The sequence below is a fragment of the Sinocyclocheilus anshuiensis genome, unplaced genomic scaffold, assembly GCF_001515605.1.
Source record: "Sinocyclocheilus anshuiensis isolate Anshui unplaced genomic scaffold, SAMN03320099.WGS_v1.1 scaffold471, whole genome shotgun sequence".
NCBI classification, from domain to species: Eukaryota; Metazoa; Chordata; class Actinopteri; order Cypriniformes; family Cyprinidae; genus Sinocyclocheilus; species Sinocyclocheilus anshuiensis.
The window spans coordinates 54,679-76,105 of NW_015549588.1; the positions used below are offsets into that span (position 1 = coordinate 54,679).

The window sequence follows — 21,427 nt, forward strand, 5'->3', positions numbered from 1 at the left end:
GACCGCAATAATATATATATATATATATATATATATATATATATATAAGGACCTACTGGTTTTGAACATCCAGCTGAAACTATTTACCAATATACTACATCATAAATGTTAGTACCTCTACGTTTGACTTCAGTGTAAAACACAGACCCACACAAACAGATGGTGAACTTTGCGGCATCACAAAAACCTGAACGCGAGGGAATCAAAGGTTCAAGCAGTAATGTATGTTCAGCGATGTTTGTCTGGTTTGAGCAATGCTCAGATTCACATGAAGTTGATGAGGTTCACGGGAAGTGACACTTACACATAGATTTCATCCAAATACATCACATGGAACTGTAGGAACCACACTGATGAAGCTAAAATGCCACGTGACAACATTTGGATAACCATATACCGAACAATCCATCATCCAAGATTTTGTTAGGTTATATTTTCCAAATAAACACATAAAGAACCCATAAAATCATAAATAGAGCTGTGTGGCTTTTAGAATCACATTTTTATATCTATTGCATATTAGTTTGGTTAAGAGAAAGTAGTCTATTTTAAAAGCTAAAAATGACACACTTGGAGGTTCCTGCTTGCATGCATACTTCAGATAGAATTGCATGACTAGCCCATTTTTGAAGTACAGGATAATATTCTTATTCATAAATCAAAAGCAATGCTGACCACTGCTCATAAGCCGTACTGTATCTCTCTCTAAACAATAAGTTGGAATCCAGGAAAGGCTGCAGTTGAAGTGTGCATGCAGTCAGCACTTTTGGGCCCTGTCGTGGGGCCCTACACCAGCCCTCCGGCCTCAAAACCCACACTGATGAGGTTGGCAAAAAGGCAGAGCAGGGCAATCACATGCGTTGTGAGCGGGGTGTTCATGACAGCTGTTTTCCCAATGAATGTCCCTCTCTGTCTGACACCAGCTGCTAGGCCTTCAGAGAGCACACATGTCATATACTTCACTTCTGTCAGTTTAGCAACTGTTTTAAAGTCACTCTCTGTTATCATCTGAAGTATGGCTTAAATGTGGTGCAAGGTTAAAAGGGAATGTGGTGTTATGAGCCAAAAATGCAAGGTTTGAAAGTGGAAAAAAAGAGAAAATAATAACCTCCAGATTGCATAAGACTTATCAAACTGTGTTTTTATTATTAAAAACGTTAGAAAGAAAGAAAATAAACTAACATAAACAATAAGTTACTGTATCTCAACATGAAATTAATCATCATTCATTCTCATTATTTATTTGCCTCAATTTAATCACATTACTTTATTTTATAAACAAAAAACAAACAAAAAACCCTTGCTATGTGTACTGCATTAAACTAACCAAGACTTGTCACAGCACTTACATATCATTGCTCTTTTGTTGGTTTTGATTGTTTCCATTGGAAGTTGCGTTGGACAAAAAAGCGTCTGCTAAATGTAAATGTAAATGTAAATTTTACACTTTTTTTTGCACTTTTCACAGCAAAACATTTCAAAATACATTTAAAATTACAATTACAACAGTAAATAAACGTTTTTCATGTTACAACGAACAGTTTTGTGACAGCATGACACTTTTTAAAATTTTGATTTCATATCTAATGCAATGACAATCAGACTTTGAGGTCTGACTCAAGCAGGGTAATTATTATCATTAAAATTACTTGAAATGAACATTATCGGAAACAATAAAAAAATGTAAAAAACGTATTTTACTTCAGCTAGTTGCAACAAGTCGATACTAAAATAAATAAAACTAAAAATTAAAACTTAATAAAACAAAAAATAATAATAAGCAAACACACAACATAATTACAAAACAAATAAGATAATAATAATAATAATAATAATACAATTTAATTAAAAACTATAATAGTTTATAATAAATCTCTTAATTCATATTTGTATTGGTAAAATATTCAATGATGTAATGTAAATATTCATAATGTCTTTTATTGTCCTCATTTGTAAGTCGCTTTGGATAAAAGCGTCTGCTAAATGAGTAAATAAATAAATAAATAATAGTTTATCTCAACTTAAGTGTCGAAATCTGTATCTATCCAAAATACTTTTTAGTGTTACTGTATACTGTTTTAAGGATGCACAAATATATTTCTAACAAATATCCCTTGATCTCCTGAAGGCCATGTAACATGACAGATCTGATCGATGCTACACAGAATCAGTAGGCCCTATGTGGCAGATGCTTCAGCTGAAGCTATAACTTTGAGAATCTCTCTGGTGGAAGAATATTACCATGAAATCTTCCCTCTGTGAGCAGGTCATGGACAGAAATGCTGTTTAGCCTGCTGCTCACTGATGAAAGACTCCAGCATAAAATAAACTATAATAAAATAAAATAAAATGAAATATTTTGAATGGCATTTCAGTGTTGTTTTTCGGTGTAACTGTATCTGTGCTTCTATCATGACCTAATATTTTCAGCATCACCTGCAGCTGGCCAATAAGCGCTCTTCCTCCAACTAGCTGTGTTAACTGGCCTGAATTCAATACAGAGGCACACCAGGAACTAGCTGGTTGTATTTGGTGAATGCATAGCTGTAAAGAGCATCACATGCCTTACGGCTAAAGAGCGTGTAAACGCAGTCGCGAGTGATGTCACGTGCCCTTTCCCCCAGTTTCTGGCTGCTGCTCGCGCTCTAATAACGCCATTACACGAGCGTTTACTTGATAGATAGGCATACACCTGGTTTAATATGTAGCCTGATATGGAATGAGTTCAACAGGCTATCGCGCAATGGCAAGTCAAAGAAAGAATAGAGTTCGGGAAAGAAACGTCGAATCAAATGTATAATGCATGACTATTTTCATTAAAAAGCAAGATGTTATGATGACCGAGTATACAGAACTATATTTATCCATCCAGCACCCCCTCCCCTCCTCCCTTCGCGGGGTTACTATCGGACAAACCGAGTCTTTGTGCTCAGCTGCTGAGAGGAGCCTGAAAATAAGTGATGAGATTTGCTTCCCCTGGCAAAATATTGTTTGACTTAACATAATTCTTTAAATTTGAAGCATTTTAGACTGCTACATTTGGGAAGAACTCGCAGCGCAGGTGCTTTTTTTTAATATGTCGCGCGACTTTGAGAAGATCTCGCATTTTGAAAATCGTCCGATTATGTTGGACTCCCTTTTTTACGCCTTTTACTGTGATGTAGCAAACGTTGTCTGAGTGTGTCATAGTGGTTCTGTGTTTTAATAGACCCCCAATTGCTTCTCAGGTGTCATAACAGACATGCATACCCTTACGAAAAAGAAGTGTATTCAAGTGTGCTATTAGTATACTTCTTTTAAACTAAAAATAGGAAAGTATACTTTTACTTGCTCAAATAAACTTGAAGTATACTACTTTTTGGTAAGGGTAGGCTATTAATGATGCCACAATAAGTCGTTTTTTTTTCTTAGCAGTGACTTGGGTTTTCTTAGACAGCAGAAAAGATTTTTTTTTATATCTAACGTTCTTAGCAATGGATCCGTTCGCATGCAAAGGCAACGTTTTGCTGCTGTGCAATTTAAGACTCATCGGAACCGAGGCGCGTGCTCTTAAAAGGGCAACAGCTTTTGCAGGTCATGCTGGGAAGTGTGCAGTTATGTGTGTCAGCTGATGCAGTAAACAGTTCATCTTCTCGTTACATATCAGTTGATAAGTGACTTAACAGTAACACCAAAAACTTTGTGTTGAGTGCGGTGACATTGTTTACAACAACCAGGTGATGATGACCCTTTAAAAACACAAAAACACTGTGGTATAGTACCATGGTATTGGATGGTAATACTGAATTATTAACATATTTGTGTGTATAGTTCAGAAAATCACCATGGTTTTTCTCTATAACACGAGGATGAGTAAATAATGACAAATCTTTCATTTTTGGATGAACTGCTCCTTTAAGTCTCACAAACTCAGCTCACTTGTCTGCTGTGTTTACCACAGTCTGAATATTAAACTTCCTCTCTCAGCGCTCAAGACCCTATTGTGGTTTCCTTTGCTAAATAGTTTTCACATGTCACGCTCGGATGCTTTGTTTATCTCTCTCTTGTTCCTTGCTCTCGTTCTCTGTGTCAACAGTACAGTGTCGCCCCCGAGGCTCAACTCCACAAAACTGGCAGAGGATACTGGGGCAGGAGGGCAGCAGTGTTATTCACTGAACACAAAGAGGTGAACGGCATGAAAAACAGGATGAAATGCTGATCATATGACCAAAAATACAAAAGACACAATGTTACCTTCTCTCAGTCAAATCAGAGTCACAGTGTCCTTTTGGACTGTGTGGTTAGAAACAGACAGGCCAGATTCTGCTTTATGGATTCACAATATCACTGGATATACTGAAAATATATAGCAATTATAAATATAGATATATCTTATCTATATTATCTTGTTAATATAATTAATTCAACAAGATGCTAAGTTTAGTCAATTTTTATTTAGTTTGCACAACTTAAAATTATAAATTTATTCAACAAAATGCTTAGTTTAAACAACTAAACGTTTGTTGGTCTCACTAATTTTATGTTGTATCAACTTTGGCACAACTTTATTGTCTTGTTGGCCTGATTAAAAACTTATAGAGTTAAAAAAACTTATTAAAAGTATAGAGTTGATTCAGCTTCACCCTTGTTACCCCAACTATTAATTATAGGTTTAAGGAACTCCAACATATGTTTACATTTACATTTAGTCATTTAGCAGATGCTTTTATCCAAAGCGACTTACAAATGAGGACAATGGAAGCAATCAAAATCAACAGAAGAGCAATGATATGCAAGTGCTATAACAAGTCTCAGTTAGCATAACGCAGTACACGCAGCAAGGTTTTTTTTTTTTCATCAGGAACTCTTTCTTGAAGTTACTGTATATCTAGCCCAGCGTGGAATCTGCAACTACAGAATTCGGCGGAAATTTCCACAGAATTCAGACTCAGATTCACAAAGTTCTATGCATCCTTGCCTTTTGTGTCTTCACTGATTTCATTTAAATATTATCTATTAATAATAGTGCAGTATTTAGTGCAAATTTGACCAATATTTAATAAGGGTCTGATTATTTGCAGGAGAAAAAAACAAAACAGAAGATTACTCTTTTTTTCATTTACTACACTTATTATGAGCCAGGGGACATAATTAATTTCATTATTATTATTTTTTTAAATAATTGGTTAAGTACATATTAATTTAATCTTAATTTGACGTTTAATTTGACTTAAGTTTTATTTTAGTAGTATTTATATGCTGTTATAGTATTTATTAATATTTTTAATAACCTTTATTATTTTTTCAGTTTTCATTTTAATTTTAGTTTAAGTTTTAGGAATTTTGATATGTGCATGTCATTTGATCATATAGCTTTAATACATTTTTATTTCAGTTTTAGTTTTAGTAATTTTACTACTTCAACTTGATTTATTTCATTTAGTTGCCAAAGCAGCATCTCTAGTTTTCTGTTTCAAAGTTTTTCATGTAATGTTTGTATAAAAAATTTTTCAGGTATATTTCAGTTACCAAAAATAGTTATAGTACAACTGCAATATATATAAATTCGGCAGATTTTTTGCCCACAATGTCGAAAATGTTTCTGGTGGAACTAGTCTACAAAAAGTAGAATGTCCTGTGAAATTCTGTTGTTACCACTGAACTAGTTTCTTGTTGTTTGACTTAAAATGATGGTGACCTGGATGACTGGGGATCTCCACATTCATATTTAACCAAACTTAATGTTTAGAGTGATTGCATTGAGATTAACCTGTTGACCGCTGTGTCCAGTTTGACCAGAAAGAGAGGACCACATTTCTGGGCAGCAGGAAAGACTACTGGGACTATTTCTGTGACTGCTTGGCCAAGATTAAAGGAGCTAATGACGGCATTCGCTTTGTCAAAGCAATCCCCGAGGTAATCCACCGCACAAGCCCAAAACTCTCTTCAGCCAGTGCGTGTTTGGCTCCAGCCTGCCTTCTCACTTCTCTTTCGCACTTTCATGTTGCTGGTGTTCTGACATTTTTTACATCCGTTTTTTATTTGCACCTCTCTGGAGGGTTCGAAGCAGGAAACAGTGACATTCAGCTTCAGGTTGGTCATGTGTTATAGGTATTCGACTAGCAGTAGTGACTCTCACAAAGATTATTGTAAAGTTCACAGGCATGTTATTCCTTTACCAAGGCAGGTGGTTTTTAGTGCTGTTTGCTAAGACGTGAATAACTATTACCATTGCTCATATTGTGGGAGACGAACCACTATGCTAAAATATTAAACCTTTTTTGAGCTAAAGTATTAAATATTACTACTAAGCTATAGAGTTGATTCAGCTTCACCCTTGTTACCCCAACTATTAATTATAGGTTTAAGGAACTCCAACATATGTTTACATTTACATTTAGTCATTTAGCAGATGCTTTTATCCAAAGCGACTTACAAATGAGGACAATGGAAGCAATCAAAATCAACAGAAGAGCAATGATATGCAAGTGCTATAACAAGTCTCAGTTAGCATAACGCAGTACACGCAGCAAGGTTTTTTTGAAATAATATAATAAATCAAAAGAAAACAGATAGAATAGAAAAAGAATAGAGCAAGCTAGTGTTAGAGGCCTTTTTGCTTTTGTTAATTGTATAATAAATAAAAAGAAAACAAATAGATAGAAAACAAATAGATAGAATACAAAAAGATTATGACAATATATTTCATATGCAGAAATTTAATAATTTGGTAGTTGATATGCATGATATTTCATGAAATACTTTTGGTAGTACTCCATTTAACACTATTTTAAAGTGCATTTTGCAATAAATTTATAATGCATTAACTTTTTATATGACTTCATATTAAAAAACTAAGTAATGTTTGTACTTTTATTAATCCCTTTATCATATCGCAAGACATATTGCCAAAAAAAAGAAAGAAATGTGAATTAGTTATTAGTACCTCAGATATACTTTATGCATAAAGTTTATCCTAAAATCTGAAAGGTAAAAAAAGAGAAATGCGAGGTGTGCGTCAACTACACAAATGCATTTCATTAATGGATGACTTTTCACGGTTATCCAGACCAGTGATGCAGAAAGTCCAGGGAATAAGTAAACAGAATACATTTCCTGTATCTGTATGTTTAAGAATAGACAAACCGAACATGACTTAAGATTCAAAAAAAGAAACTGTGTGGTAAAATGCATACTTTTGTCACCTGTGCTATGTTTTAGTACTATACATTATATTTTGAGTGATTTGGTGGATTTCTAGGGCACTTTATCAATTAAATTCCTAAGCTAGAGCTATATATCCATCTATATATCCATCTTGCTCAGTATCTTCCTCGCAAGGCCAGTCCTGGGTTCTGTCTAAGTGTTTTACAGCCTGCCTTCATTTCTCAGCGGTCCTGATGACCTGGAGAGAAGATTTTTTTTTCTCTTCAATCCTTTAATTCCTAGTGGAAATCAGTGTGGGTAGACATTGCTATATTTGCAGAAAAAACACTTAAGTTATTTGCTTGACATGTCTGTTTTATTTAGATAGTTTATTTGGATTTATCAATAAAAACAAATGCATGATCATTTATTTTAGATTTGGTTTATGCTGAAAGAAAAACAGCCTAATATACGTTGCGAACAGTTAGCTGAACACCAGCTAGGCTGTAAGACCATCTACTAAAACCAGCAAACCATCTAAAGCTGGTTTAAGATTTTTTTTCCCCATGAAATACACCTATTTTATACTCACTTAAACATTTTTAAACATGTCTGAAAATCAGTTAGGCTGAACACACCAAACACTTGTAGCAACTATGAACCAGTTAACCGTGTGCCATCCAATCACTGCACACTCCTATTTCATTTAGTGATATGTCAGATTATATCATTAATATTGAATACATAATATTTGTAGTATAAACTTACAGCACATGTAATTTAAGATGCACAAAATAAAGTAAAATAACTGATTTTAAGTAAATCCGCGTTGCCCTTTTAAGAGCATAAACTTACAGCACATGTAATTTAAGATGCACAAAATAAAGTAAAATAACTGATTTTAAGTAAATCCGCGTTGCCCTTTTAAGAGCATAAACTTACAGCACATGTAATTTAAGATGCACAAAATAAAGTAAAATAACTGATTTTGAGTAAATCCGCGTTGGCCTTTTAAGAGCTGTTTTGGGTCCGCACGTGCTTTCCATACATGGAGGCTCTAACAACAAACAGCAGCGCGTTTGACCGACAGTAACCTCGCGCATCGCTATAAAAGCTTGGAGGAGAGGAAAAAGGTCCGTCCATAAGAGCGCAAAGCACCACCAGTACAATATCGCTTTGAGAGAGTTAGAACAGCTGTTTTTTCTCTCTTCTCAAAAGGAATTACAGTTTATATGAAATAAGGAATAATCATTTCAGAGCAGGAAATAACGGTGAGTAACGTTGAGTTTCTTTCTTTTTTTTTTGAGCAGTGAGCTCTGTGCCAAGTTTAATTTTATACTAATTTATAGATGCATCATTTTGCATAAACCTACTAATTTTGTCATCAGAAACACGCTGTTGTTGTTTTTCCACAAATTACGCGAGCGACGCATTTGTGTCTTTTTTAAAATCGTAAACACTTGGTGAGTTGCGAAGCTCTGAAAGCTTTGTGGCAGTCTGTTATGTTGTAAGCTGATAAAAAATTGTCACGTATTATCGTATAGTAATTGTGCTAGATAAGTATATGACTATTTTAACTTGCCAGTTCTTTAATCAGAAACGCGCTGTTGTTGTTTTTCTGCTAAACTTGCACGATCGTGTATTTGATTGAAAACACTTGATGAGTTCTGAACTGATACTGGCAGATGTGTATGTTGAAGAGTTGTGTATTAGTGACTGTTATTTTCATTTGTACGCTACTGAGAAAATGACAACTTAAAAAAGCAGACGAACAAAGAAGACGTGTCGCTTCAGCATCTGTTCGTAACCGAGTCTGCGCGAAATGACCGAGAGTAACCTCTCCTCTGCGGAACAATGAAAAGCACACTGAGCTCTCCGACTCTTTTGCATCTTTAAAACATCACGATTATAAACACGTCTGATGGTTAAAACAAAAGCTTAGGTCTATAGTTCAGTGTTTGAATCGGTGTCATTTCGTATTGTGTTCCATAGAGGTAGGCTAATTCGTGGCAAAGATTGTGTAGAGCAGTGGTTCCCAACCCTGGTCCTGGAGGCATCCCAACACTGCACATTTTGCATGTCTCCTTTCTCTGACACACCAATTTCAGGTCTTGAAGTCTCTACTAATGAGCTGATGGTCTGAATCAGGTGTGTTTGATTAAGGAGATATGCAAAACGTGCAGTGTTGGGGTGCCTCAAGGACCAGGGTTGGGAACCACTGGTGTAGAGTAAACAAATGTATGGGGGACTCTTCTTACATCATGTCTTGCTTGGACACATTTTTAAGTCAGTCGTGATGGACAGGTTTATTTTTCGTGCTTTAAGTGCGCAGTAAGCCTAAAACAACTTATCTTTGATGTATGTGCAAGAAACGATAGAGTAGAGTACGACGCGAGAGAAGCGATATGATGACGAAAATGGTAAACAAGACGAAAAATACGAAAATGGACGCGTCCGCTAGGGACGCTCTTTATAATGTTATGTATGAAAAGCAAAAGCATAAGAATCCGATTACCTAGCAGAGTGCCATATCTGTATAAACTGTACAAAAATGACAGAAGCAAAACGCATTGGCTGCTAATGAATGATACAGGTCTTTGTACAGAGACTATATGGTTCAGCGACAAATCAATAAAGGGATAAATATTTTATAGTTCAAAGCACATCCACCAAGTTCTTAGAAAGTGTCATCTTTATATTCAGGTTGCATTTTTAAAACATTTTTTCTTGCCACATGACAACAAAATGGCTTTCTGGGTGTTGTTTATGCCACACTGGATCATGGTGGACAACATTCATTAAATTAATACATATCATAAATAGTGTATTATAGTATTTTTTTAATAACTTAATTGATACAGAAAAAAATTACATGTAATTCCCCCTAATATAGCCTTGACTCATACATTTAGTTAAGAATGCTAACCATTCAGATTAATTTGAAAATGCATTACTAGACAATTTAATCAAAACACCAGCAGGACATCATGATATTTATGATTCAGTTCATTATGCAACGTACCAACCCACATGCTGACATTGTGCACTGTTTCCACTCACTCCTTGTAGTCTCCTATACAAGATAAGACGAATGGCTTGAATATACGATATCAATGCCAAAACATTGTGTTTAAATTATTATTTTACCTTGCTGACATTGGAGGTGATTATGAATGAATCCATTTTCTCTGTAAACTATCCAAAATCATTCTGTTGTCGTAGTTAATTTTCTGCCTTAATTATACAAAATACACAAGGAAATCAGCTGAAATGTTAATGGGAAATTCTCATAATCTGTTGAATGTTTACTCATCCAAATGTCTAGTTTATTTTATTGCAACACTGTATATTATAAAGTCCCATCTGGATAAAGGTGGCATGAGATAATTGACCAACTGACTGACTGATCAAAAAGAGCTTGGCATCATTAGCTTTATCTCTTTTGTTTGCTTCTTATTGTCTTACTAGTTGCAGAGAGGAGGCACGGACAGTTTGGATCCGTGGCAAGATGACTGTCTCCACTCAGTTGGGTTTGCTGTTGTGGAAGAACTTCACTTACCGACGGAGACAGACTGTAAGTTCATATCACATGCATCGAGCAACTGAGCAATCAGTCATATACCAAAAATACCAATAAAAGTAACAATGTAAACAAAAATGTTTCATATGCAACAAAATGAATGCCTTTTAAAACATATGGAGTCCCCAGGCTCCTTTTATTTGTTTGGTGACATCTGTGAGGTTCTGGGGGTCACCAACACATACCGCATTATACGAATTTCCAACCCCCGTATTTAAAACAATGAATAAATACATAAATAAAAAAGACTAATTACTTAGGATTAAGTGTGATCATTCGGTGTGTTTTATTGTGAAGGGATTTTCAAGATGTTGACGTAATTGTTATTTATTGAATTACTTGTACTTAATGTAAAATGATAGCAAAACAAATAGAGTTCTGTTCTTATCAGCCTTTGCTTAAAGAAGTAATGTCCTGTAAGTGAATGTACTTCTGATTAAATGATGATGACAGCATGCATGCTCTTGGCTTTGAACGTATGAACAGGAGGTTCAGCAAATGAACAAGATTGTCAACAGGAAAGCCATCAACCGTCATGATAAACTGGATTTTCTGGACTTGCTAGAATAGTTTATTCAGGATATGTCAATAGCAGATATGCTGTGCTGTTGAATTCAGATTAAAGTTCATAAGGGAGGAACCAAAACAATTCAGGATGATGAACAAATGAGTAAATATATACACACTATTGTGTCTTTTTCTTTCAGATTCAGCTGCTGATCGAGATCATATGGCCACTCTTCATCTTTTTCATCTTGATATCTGTCAGACTCCACTATCCTCCATACGAGCAACATGAATGTAAGTGGCCTAAGATGGTTTTCCCCAAAACACAAGCACAAAATGAATGCAAATGCATTGTATGAGATTTGAGCTTAGTTTAGATAGTGTCTTTCTTGCCCCAAGAGTTCAATATAAATCTGACTAAATTAGAATAATAAAACAGCCATTGGTCTGGTTTATATCATTTTGATTGTGTTATTTTTATTAACTGCTTTTGCAAAAGGTTTGCACTGAAAAGGTCCTGAATGCATTTTATTTAAAGCGCTTGTGTCACCACGTCTTACTTAATTCAAGCGTCAATATTTGCTCATCTTTGGAAATCACACAGTCCCCAGGGGAGGTCAAGGACAGCAAAGCAGCTCCAAGAACAGCATGACATTTGATATATCACAAGATCTCTGAAACCCAGTTTTCTTCCTTTGAACTGACATAACTAAATGTTAACTATTTTTGATTTAGTTCCAAATCAGAAAATGAGGACCAGACGAATAGGAAAAAGAAAACAATATTACAGTAGATCTGGTTTGTGAAAACATACGCTCTTCAAACAAGCAGAATCTATTTAAGGGAAAGAATTTCTGCAGGGATGTTTCCAGGAATTGTGTGTGTGTGCAAACTGTAATTTTGATGTGTAAAATGCATGATATTTGCCTAATTATTCTCCAAATAAAATACACTTCATTTCATTGCATTAAATGCATTAGATTGCAGAAATATGGTTGCAAAGGGCATTTTTTGTTGAAGATTTAATATCACACATTTGTTCTAAATCTGATTCCTTTTCCAGGCCACTTTCCCAACAAGGCCATGCCCTCTGCGGGGACTTTACCATGGGTGCAGGGCATCATCTGCAATGCCAACAACCCCTGCTTTCGCTACCCCACCCCTGGAGAGACCCCCGGGGTGGTGGGCAACTTCAATGACTCCATGTAAGTATTTCAGGTTTTGGGTCTGCATTGGATTTTACAGACTATATATGGAAGTTTCCCTCATATATGTTTCACTGTCATCATTTACAGCATCTCCCGACTGTTCATCGATGCTAAGAAAATTCTCCTCTACAGCCAACATGACAAGAGCTTTGAAGGTTTCAAAGGACTTGTCCGGGCCTTGAGAAACCTGCAGAGAAACACTGAAGGTACGTCACATTCAAACGCCTTCAATATCTTCAACATACACTATATAGTTCAAAAGTTTTGGAATGAAGACTTTTAGGATCACCAAGGCTGCATTTACTTGATTAAAAATACTGTAAAATCTCTAATAATGTGAAATATTGTTAAAAACGAAAAGAACTGTTTTCTACTTGAATATATTGTAAAATGTAATTTATTCCTGTTATGCAATGCTGAATTTTCTCCAGTCTTCAGTGTCACATGATCCTTCAGAAATCATTCTAATATTCTGATTTAGATCTCAAAAAAACATTTATTTTTATCAACATTAAAAACCTTAGCACTGCTTGGAAACCATTATACAATGTATTTCAAGATTTTTTCAAAAGAGCAACATTTGTTTGAAAAAGATATCTTTTTGGAATGTGATGAAAGTCTTTGAATCCTTGCTGACTGAAAGTAGTTTCTTAAAAAATCTTATTAACCCAAAACCTTTTGAACGGTAGTGTGTTAATTTGATGTTACTTTTAGTGTATGTTGTGCTAAAAGTAATAAAAGGATAATTTATGGTCTCATTAATGAACCAGAATCGATACATGGAATTAGAATCTCTCCCTTCACTTATGTTGAGATTCATGTGTCAGTCTCTTCTGAGTAATATGCATTAAAAGGTCATACGTTCTTCTCTTGGTTTCAGTTTCTAAAGTCACTCTACTACTTTATAGCATTGTTTACTCTCACATTTGTCTCAGTATAACTAGCTGGTTCGGTGTACATTTGTTTGAAAAAGAAATCTTTTTGGAATGTGATGAAAGTCTTTGAATCCTTGCTGACTGAAAGTAGTTTCTTAAAAAATCTTATTAACCCAAAACCTTTTGAATGGTAGTGTGTGTTAATTTTATGTTACTTTTAGTGTATGTTGTGCTAAAAGTAATAAAAGGATAATTTATGGTCTCATTAATGAACCAGAATCGATACATGGAATTAGAATCTCTCCCTTCACTTATGTTGAGATTCATGTGTCAGTCTCTTCTGAGTAATATGCATTAAAAGGTCATACGTTCTTCTCTTGGTTTCAGTTTCTAAAGTCACTCTACTACTTTATAGCATTGTTTACTCTCACATTTGTCTCAGTATAACTAGCTGGTTCGGTGTGCAATTAAGTTGAAGTAGTGAGTCCCTACACCCTAATTTCCAACGAGCATCAGTGTATCCAATGAAATGCAAGCACCAGGGGGATTTGTCTGTCTGTTTCCCATCCAACAATCAGATTAGGTGTGGTTCCTCATTTGAGATTCAGTGTTGAACGTCAAATAGGAAACGTTCTGTATTAGTCATTTTTTGACTATTGAAGACTACAAAAGTGGTCATCAGTATCTGCTAATTTTTTTCTCTTGCTTAGAAGATTTTCATTATTGCATTATATGGCTAGGATCTTTTAGATGCATTGCTATGCAGTTGACAGGTGGTTGCATTACAGCCCTGCATAAATCTGTATTATATTCTGGTCTTTAGATCCTTTTTCACATTTGATAACATCAAGGACCACTTGCAGAAGTGATACTTGCAAAAACCACTAACATTCACAATACACTTGCTTATAAATGGACAACTTTGTGACCTTTATTTAGACAGACAGCTCACCGCTTGTGGGAGTTGCGTTTACTCACAGCTGACAGCATTTAATTAATGTTCCCGGAGGAGCTGCTGCTTGCACCTGGGGCTTGAGGAATAGGATGCTGGCTTTGTCCACCGTGGATTAGAAAGCCTCAAAAGTCACAATGGTTAAACATGATCATTTCATGCCACAGAGATGCTTACGATTCATATGTGTCGATGCAATCTAGTAATATGTTTGAAGAAGATATGATAACTCAAAACTGCTTTGAGGTTTTGTAAAGGAGAGGCTTGTGTCATGAAACTGAAAGGTTTTTTGAGGAACCAAAAACGGTTCTTCTATTGCATTGCTGCAAAAAAAAAAAAAACTTTTGGAACCTTTAAGAGTGTATAGCAAATGAGATGTCTTTGATATCCTAATTGTTTCTTCTTGAAGAGCAATGCATTCAGTGGAGATTTGATCTGACTCTGATCTTTCAGATTTGTCTTCTGAGAAAAAATGGTAGTAATCCTACGTGCCTCAATGAGTTTCATAAAAGTATCAAAACTGCTTCTCAGATGTGACTCAAATGATCTGAGCTATATTTTGAGCTTTTATTTTATAGCCCTATACTCTTTTTATTGGCAACTATGGTTCCATGTAGAATTTTTAACATCCATGGAACCTTTCCATTCTATATAGTGGAAATATTTTTTAAATGTTCTTTGCATGGTTCTTTTAAGAAGGTTCTTTTATGGAATCCCTGTGAAAGACCTTGTTTGGAACCTGTATGTTTGCGAATGGATTTGTGGGTGTTTGTACTGTGTTTGCACAAATTCTGTACTCTGCGCCCCCTGAAATCTTGTATAGCTCATTTCCCAAAATCTTCCTGAATAGTTAAACAACAATAAGAGCATCTGAAAAGAGGTTTCAGAGAAGCGGCTGGGGAATGACCTGTAGTAACCCCAGAGGAAAGAGACTGACTCAAACCAGTTCATACCATAACGATGACTCTTCTGGAACGTTCTGACACGCAACACAATGAGCTCTGTGAGGAACACTGCTGTAGTTGCTTTCTGGCTTTTGTTGTTCCTCCGTCCTTTACCGTGGACATCTTGCATGATGAACTCAGAATTGAGAGCTAAATGACCAATTCTCTCGTGACTGCAGCAGTTACCGAACGCAATAGTTCAGCTGCATTACCTCACTGGCTTTATCATTGAGTTGGGAATTGCAGTAGAGTCATACTTTTCACAATGTTCTTAACGACACCCTTTGTTAAAAATAATATTATTCACGGTGCTATTGTGATCACTGCTTTATGTAATTAATTCAATGAAAAAGAGCAATTTGACCTGTGTTAGTCAGCATTATTCTGACATGATGCTATCAAGTATATACGTTATATGAATTGCTTGCATACTTTATGTATATATATTTAAATAACTTACAATTTATATTATGATTTATTTATATTATTTATAAGTAATATAATTATGTCTATATAATATTTATTATAATATTAATAATATTTATTATTATTTATAAAAACATTTATTTATTTATTTATTTATTTGTCAGCATTATTCTGATGTGATGTTATCAAACTCAAATATTTAAATTAGTAGTTATATGCACAATTTATATATATATTTACATAAATTCTAGTATTAATAGTAGTATTATTGTTATATATATATATATATATATATATATATATATGTGTATATGTGTATATGTGTATATATGTATAATAGTACTATTTTTTATTAGTGTGTATTTATATTATTATAAAAACAATATAAATATTATATATAAATAAATAAATATGGTATTTCATGCTTATATTTTTAGTCTTAAAGGTTTTCTTTTTCTCCTAGGGTTCAAGCTGAAGGACTTCCTCCGTGATAATGAAACGTTGTCTGAGTTTCTTGAGAAAAATGCTACCCTGCCCAAGCATGCTGTGAGACAGATAGTGGAGGCTAACGTCAACTTGGAGAAGGTAAATGAACTGCACAACACAAGCTGTTTAAAAACCCTTGAACGACCAAATCATCAGACATCAGGAACTTTTTTTCACAGATGTACGTTGTTTGCCCGTCCGGTGTTGTTTTTAATTACCTTCACACACATGTATACACAGCGCTTAAAATATTTCACACCGTCTGGCATAGTCATTAAACTGCAGCCTGTCATCTATCTTGGGACCGTTATGTAACGCACTGGTTCGTGCAGATATGAAGCGATCTGTTTTTCAAAGCCCTGTACATGCATCCATACGCTCTCACATGCGGATGACCTTTATGTGGAGGGGTACGAGATCACGGGCAGATGCTGCGGATGATGGATGTCCTGCACAGCTGTACATGTGCTGCTGTGCGCTGGGGGGTGGGGGGAGTGGAGTCACATGACTGTTGCCCTGCAGAACCACAGCCACAGGTCAATTCCTGGAAAACTGACACAGGCCGACCGATTCCCAGCACCTCTGACAGATGCGCCGCAAGATAGGGACAGCTTTGATAACACCGTACTTCCGTTTATTGAAAATATGCCCTGCGTTTCATTCTTCACATAGCATACGTCGTAAAATCGATCAATTCTTTATGTTGCCCAGCTAAAACCAAAAACAATGGCTATTTGTTAAAAATATTTGGATACTTAAGCTGCATTTAAAATGCATCAGATGCATTAGAAACATTCCACTAACATTTAGCAACCAGAAAGTGTTAAAATACTTTTAATCTTAATATTGAACATCATATCTATTGTTGTATAATTTAAAATGAACTGAAGTGCTAAGTTTATTTGTGTTCTCTTTCTTTAAAATGTATAGATAAGATAAGATTTTTTTTAAAGAAATGAATACTTTTATTTAGCAAGGACAAATTCAGTTGATCAGAAGTGACAAAGACAATTTTACTTCAACATTGATATTAAACATACATGTTTTTGAACCACAGAGTATATGCATATATTATGTGCATATAAGAAACTGAGATAGTTGTCTTAAGTCATATCTTAAGTGTTTTTCCAAATTAGCCTTAAGACATAATTTCAGAACATCCTGTTCTTAATAACTGAATGGTGGATTGTGCTGAGTCTCTGAGAGAGTGACGGAGCTGATAGAGAGTCACGATCTTACAAAAAATTAAAGAACAAGACTTCTTTTTTTTTTTTGGACAGGCTGTGTTTTAATCTGTCTGTTGGGCATTGTCTCTTTCACAAAAGTAAGAGCGTGTAATTACGTGGTCACGTAATGTCCTTTCTAGCAATCATTTGCACCCATTCTCTGGAGATCTGCAGACTTAAATGCATCAGATCGCCATTGAGAGTCTCACAAACGTGATTGACTTGTGTGTAATAGTCACATGACATATATAGCTCAGATGATTGGCTTAAAAAGTGCCCATGAAACAAAGATGGTAGCTTCCAGGTTGCGTACTTGAAAATATGATTGCAGAGAGTTTGTTTAGTTGGTTTCAACTGCTATTTGTGATCAACAGGTGCTTATTAAAGGCTTCGGCGTTCATCTCAGAGACTTGTGCAATACCACATCTCTGGAGGATTTCGTGACAATAGCCGATAAGGACATGTCTCAGCTGACGCAAAACATCATCTGTCAGTCAACTGCTGAATGGCTGAACAATGCAGAGAGCCACTTCCTGTCCAACCTGGACTTCCTGAAGCCAATACGGGTAAGTAAATACAACTGTTAAATAATAAATCCCTTCCATCATTATGAACCAACATCACAGGAACTAGAATACAAGAATGAAAGTGCCCATGTTAATAATTGCTTGTGAAGATGTGTTTTATGTCCTTTATATTTGACATAGAAGTTGCTTACTCGACTATAATAATGCAATAAACGCTACGATAAACGAAGGAATCCACCAGTTCAGTAAACCAATTACACACAAACTAGGAGTATAACTAGGAGTATATATATAAGTGTATATTTTTGTATTTTAGACCCAGTGAACTCAGAAATCTTCAAGCAAAACAGAATAACATTGTGGTCACATAATGGTCACTTTTACATAATATGGTTTTGCCAATCAGAATAATTATTTCAGCATATTTGTGCATGAAAAGGGAACTGCGATGGCCATCAGCCAGGAGTCTTCACATATTGATGTCTTTGTGTATGAATTCGCTTTAGACTCAATGTTTTCTTTGAGTAATGAGATTTCAAGATGTCAGGTCACTGCTATCTTTGCGATTTAGTTATGAAAGCAACGGGATAATGAGGGCTTTGACATTTTTTCCTTAATCACTACGTTATAGTCCACTCCAGAGTTAGTGTATGTGGCTTGCATGCATTTACATTGCCTTACTAGCAGCTTACGACTTAAAAAGATGCTTAATGCATGTTAACGCAAATCTTCCTACATTGTGAAAAATGTTTGTAATTTTCACAGAAAAAGTAAAAATGCTATAGTAAAAACCTGTCAATTGGTTATAATTCATGTTTTATGGACAGAAACTTACAATGAACTGTAATTCATCATGTTGCTTTTTACCACCCGTATTGTTATGATTGTTATGAGGACATTTTAAGTTAAAAAGCAAAGTGGCTTAGTGAAAAATAAATATACGAAATGTATTTGAAATACATTTATTTCATGCTAAGAACACTACAAATACTTAATAAAAATACCCTGCAGTTGTACTTTTGGTATACTAAACTGGTACTTAAAGTCTGCTAAATTGGAACAAATACAGAGTTCTGGCATGAAACTCTAGATGGCGCAGTCCGATAGGTCTAACTCAATCTGACCTAATGACATCATTATCACATGGCACAGCTGATTGGTTCTCTCCTGTATCAGTAGCCAATGAGCTCGCTGCTCAACATTCAAATATATGACTAGTGCTTGTTTTAGCAGTCGCAGCGTGCTTCAGAAACCCTCCTTCTTCCCCAGCTCCACCTGTATAAATCTGCTACGAGGTGATTCATGTACGCTATATGGGAGTTATTTCATGTATGTTATATTTGCAGCAGCAATGTTTCTTACATGCTCACAGCAGCATGTTGTGGATGTATGTTGTGGATGTTGTGGACGCAGCAGCAGCAGCGTAGCAGATCTATTCCGCCAAGACCAAATACATTAACATTGTCATGTACATTACCATGCCAATCCCTCCGAGAGTTGTCATGACAGAACTAATTTTGTACTTAATGCACTTTAATTGTGCGGAAGTATTGCTGAAGTCCAACTAAAAATTATATTACATTATAGGCTTAATATTAAGAAATATGCATTGTGCACAAGTAATAGTCCTCCAAATAAAGTTTAATTATAATTTTTATATCAGCATGTCTCGAGCTATATATCAGTAAATATGTTAATAGATTTGAACTATACTTAGTATGAAATAAATGTATTTTAAATATATTACTTTTTTACTAGGGCTGTCATATTAACATTATATCACATTATATCAAATTATGTCTATAAATAATAAAGTATACAGTATTTTTGTCACAGTATTTCTACAATTAATTTCTGGCAACCACAGCTGCTATTTTTGCAGTAAATTTCACAGGATAATTTTGACAGTAAAATGTGTACAATATGAGTACTTTGATTAGCTAATAATGTATTTTTTAATGTTTTGGTCGTGCAGAAAGATGTCAAGTCTGACCCGAAGATTATCCAAGATGTGTCTATAGCAACAGACAGTCTTCTGGAGAGTTTGGGAGCATTAGCGGTGGAGGTAAGAGCCCCCGGAAATATCTCTCACCCTGCTTTTAGGGACTGAACTGGACACCAGCGTGAAGTGTTTAATTCCCACCCCCAGCTTCCCAAATGTCCTTATCCCGTATTAGACCGCTGGATCTGGCTAGTCAGAAAAACAACAGATTGATTAAAATGTCTTGTTATAATGCGATAAGAATCAATGACTGTTTAAATGGTAATTATGATTATATTACTGGTTTTTGATGTGTAATGTTGCATTATGCTAGTCCTGAAAATGTTATTATTTTGTGCTTAGGGGCCAATGAGTCATTAAGATTTTTGTTTTGTAAAGGTTCTTTAATGATGGTTCCATGAAGAATTAAAAAAATCCATGGAATCTTCTCATTCCACAAAAGGTTCTTTATGGTGGAAAAAGGTTCTATAAATTATTCAAATGTTCTACACACTAATAAAAAATGTTCACTGAAAGGTTCTTTGGGGACCCAAAATGGTCCTTCTACACCATCGCTGTGAAACCCGCCTTTGGCCCTATCAAGATATAACAAGAAACTTGTTTTGCTTAAAGAGAAGGAAAGTTCTGTTAATAGCTATTTCGGTTAGCATCCCACACGTCTTTGTCCCTCAGAAAAACCACAGAGCTGACACTTGACATTTCAGCCGTACACTCAGTGTTGCTGCTCGCAAGTATTTAGTGTCCAGTGAAACCAAACCTGAGCGTTAAGTGAGTTAACAGCGGTAGAGTGGCCCATCATAAGACTCCCGGTTCCCGCCAGCGCTGGGCAAAAAGTGCAGAGCTCGACAAATGTGAAGTAACTTGCTCTTAGAAGTGAAACAGGGACACACTTACTGTTTCCACATCATCTCACAGGGCATTTGTTCATGGAGAATGTGTCTCACAAGCAATCTCTTCCCGGTTTTATCGCTTGAAACAGAAATCGAGTCGACGCCAACGCTGCCCAGACTGGCATTACTTCCTCTTTGTTCTCACATAAGCGTTGCAGACATGCGAGCTGAACTCCAGTAACTCTCGCTAAAGCCAGAGGCAGAGAGGTTACTCCAGGTCATGCTTTATTTCTCCAGTTACTCTGCCGTATTTGCATGTCTGTCTGTCCTCCAGGGCTTCCTCAGACACCTCATGATAGCTTACAAGGCGACAGCTATAACAATAGATCTCCTCTATGACTAGCAATCGCATACGCAAGAGCGGGAACAGATGAATAATTTCCTAATGAGACGCCTGGATGATGTGGGCGAACTGATTCTTCCAGTAAAAATGCACATTAGCTTTGCAGAATTAAAGGACGGTACTATTTTAGTATTGTTTACTGTTATAGATTTTATTCATATTTTGAATTTATTTTCATTTTAACATTAAAGTTTTAGTATTTTTTGTTTTTTATTAGGTTTTTTTAAATGTCTCTATAGTTTTTATTTTAGTTATTTTAGTACTTAAAGGTCCCATATTGTCAAAACTGAAATTTCCTGGCTTTTTTCATGATAACTGAGGTCTAGGGGCTATTTA

General features: G+C 35.5%; 1 protein-coding gene across 1 annotated transcript in view; it reads left to right on the forward strand.

Moving 5' to 3' along the window:
• Positions 1 to 8,205: 8,205 nt before the first annotated feature.
• The window catches only part of LOC107657990 (ATP-binding cassette sub-family A member 1-like), a 39,724-nt gene continuing 26,502 nt past the window's right edge, over positions 8,206 to 21,427 (forward strand). The window contains exons 1-8 of the mRNA XM_016446348.1: positions 8,206 to 8,396; positions 10,594 to 10,699; positions 11,413 to 11,506; positions 12,276 to 12,417; positions 12,508 to 12,626; positions 16,081 to 16,202; positions 17,704 to 17,895; positions 19,832 to 19,921. Coding sequence (XP_016301834.1) covers positions 10,634 to 10,699; positions 11,413 to 11,506; positions 12,276 to 12,417; positions 12,508 to 12,626; positions 16,081 to 16,202; positions 17,704 to 17,895; positions 19,832 to 19,921 — 825 coding nt within the window. The 5' untranslated portion in view covers positions 8,206 to 8,396; positions 10,594 to 10,633. The remainder of the gene's footprint in view (positions 8,397 to 10,593; positions 10,700 to 11,412; positions 11,507 to 12,275; positions 12,418 to 12,507; positions 12,627 to 16,080; positions 16,203 to 17,703; positions 17,896 to 19,831; positions 19,922 to 21,427) is intronic.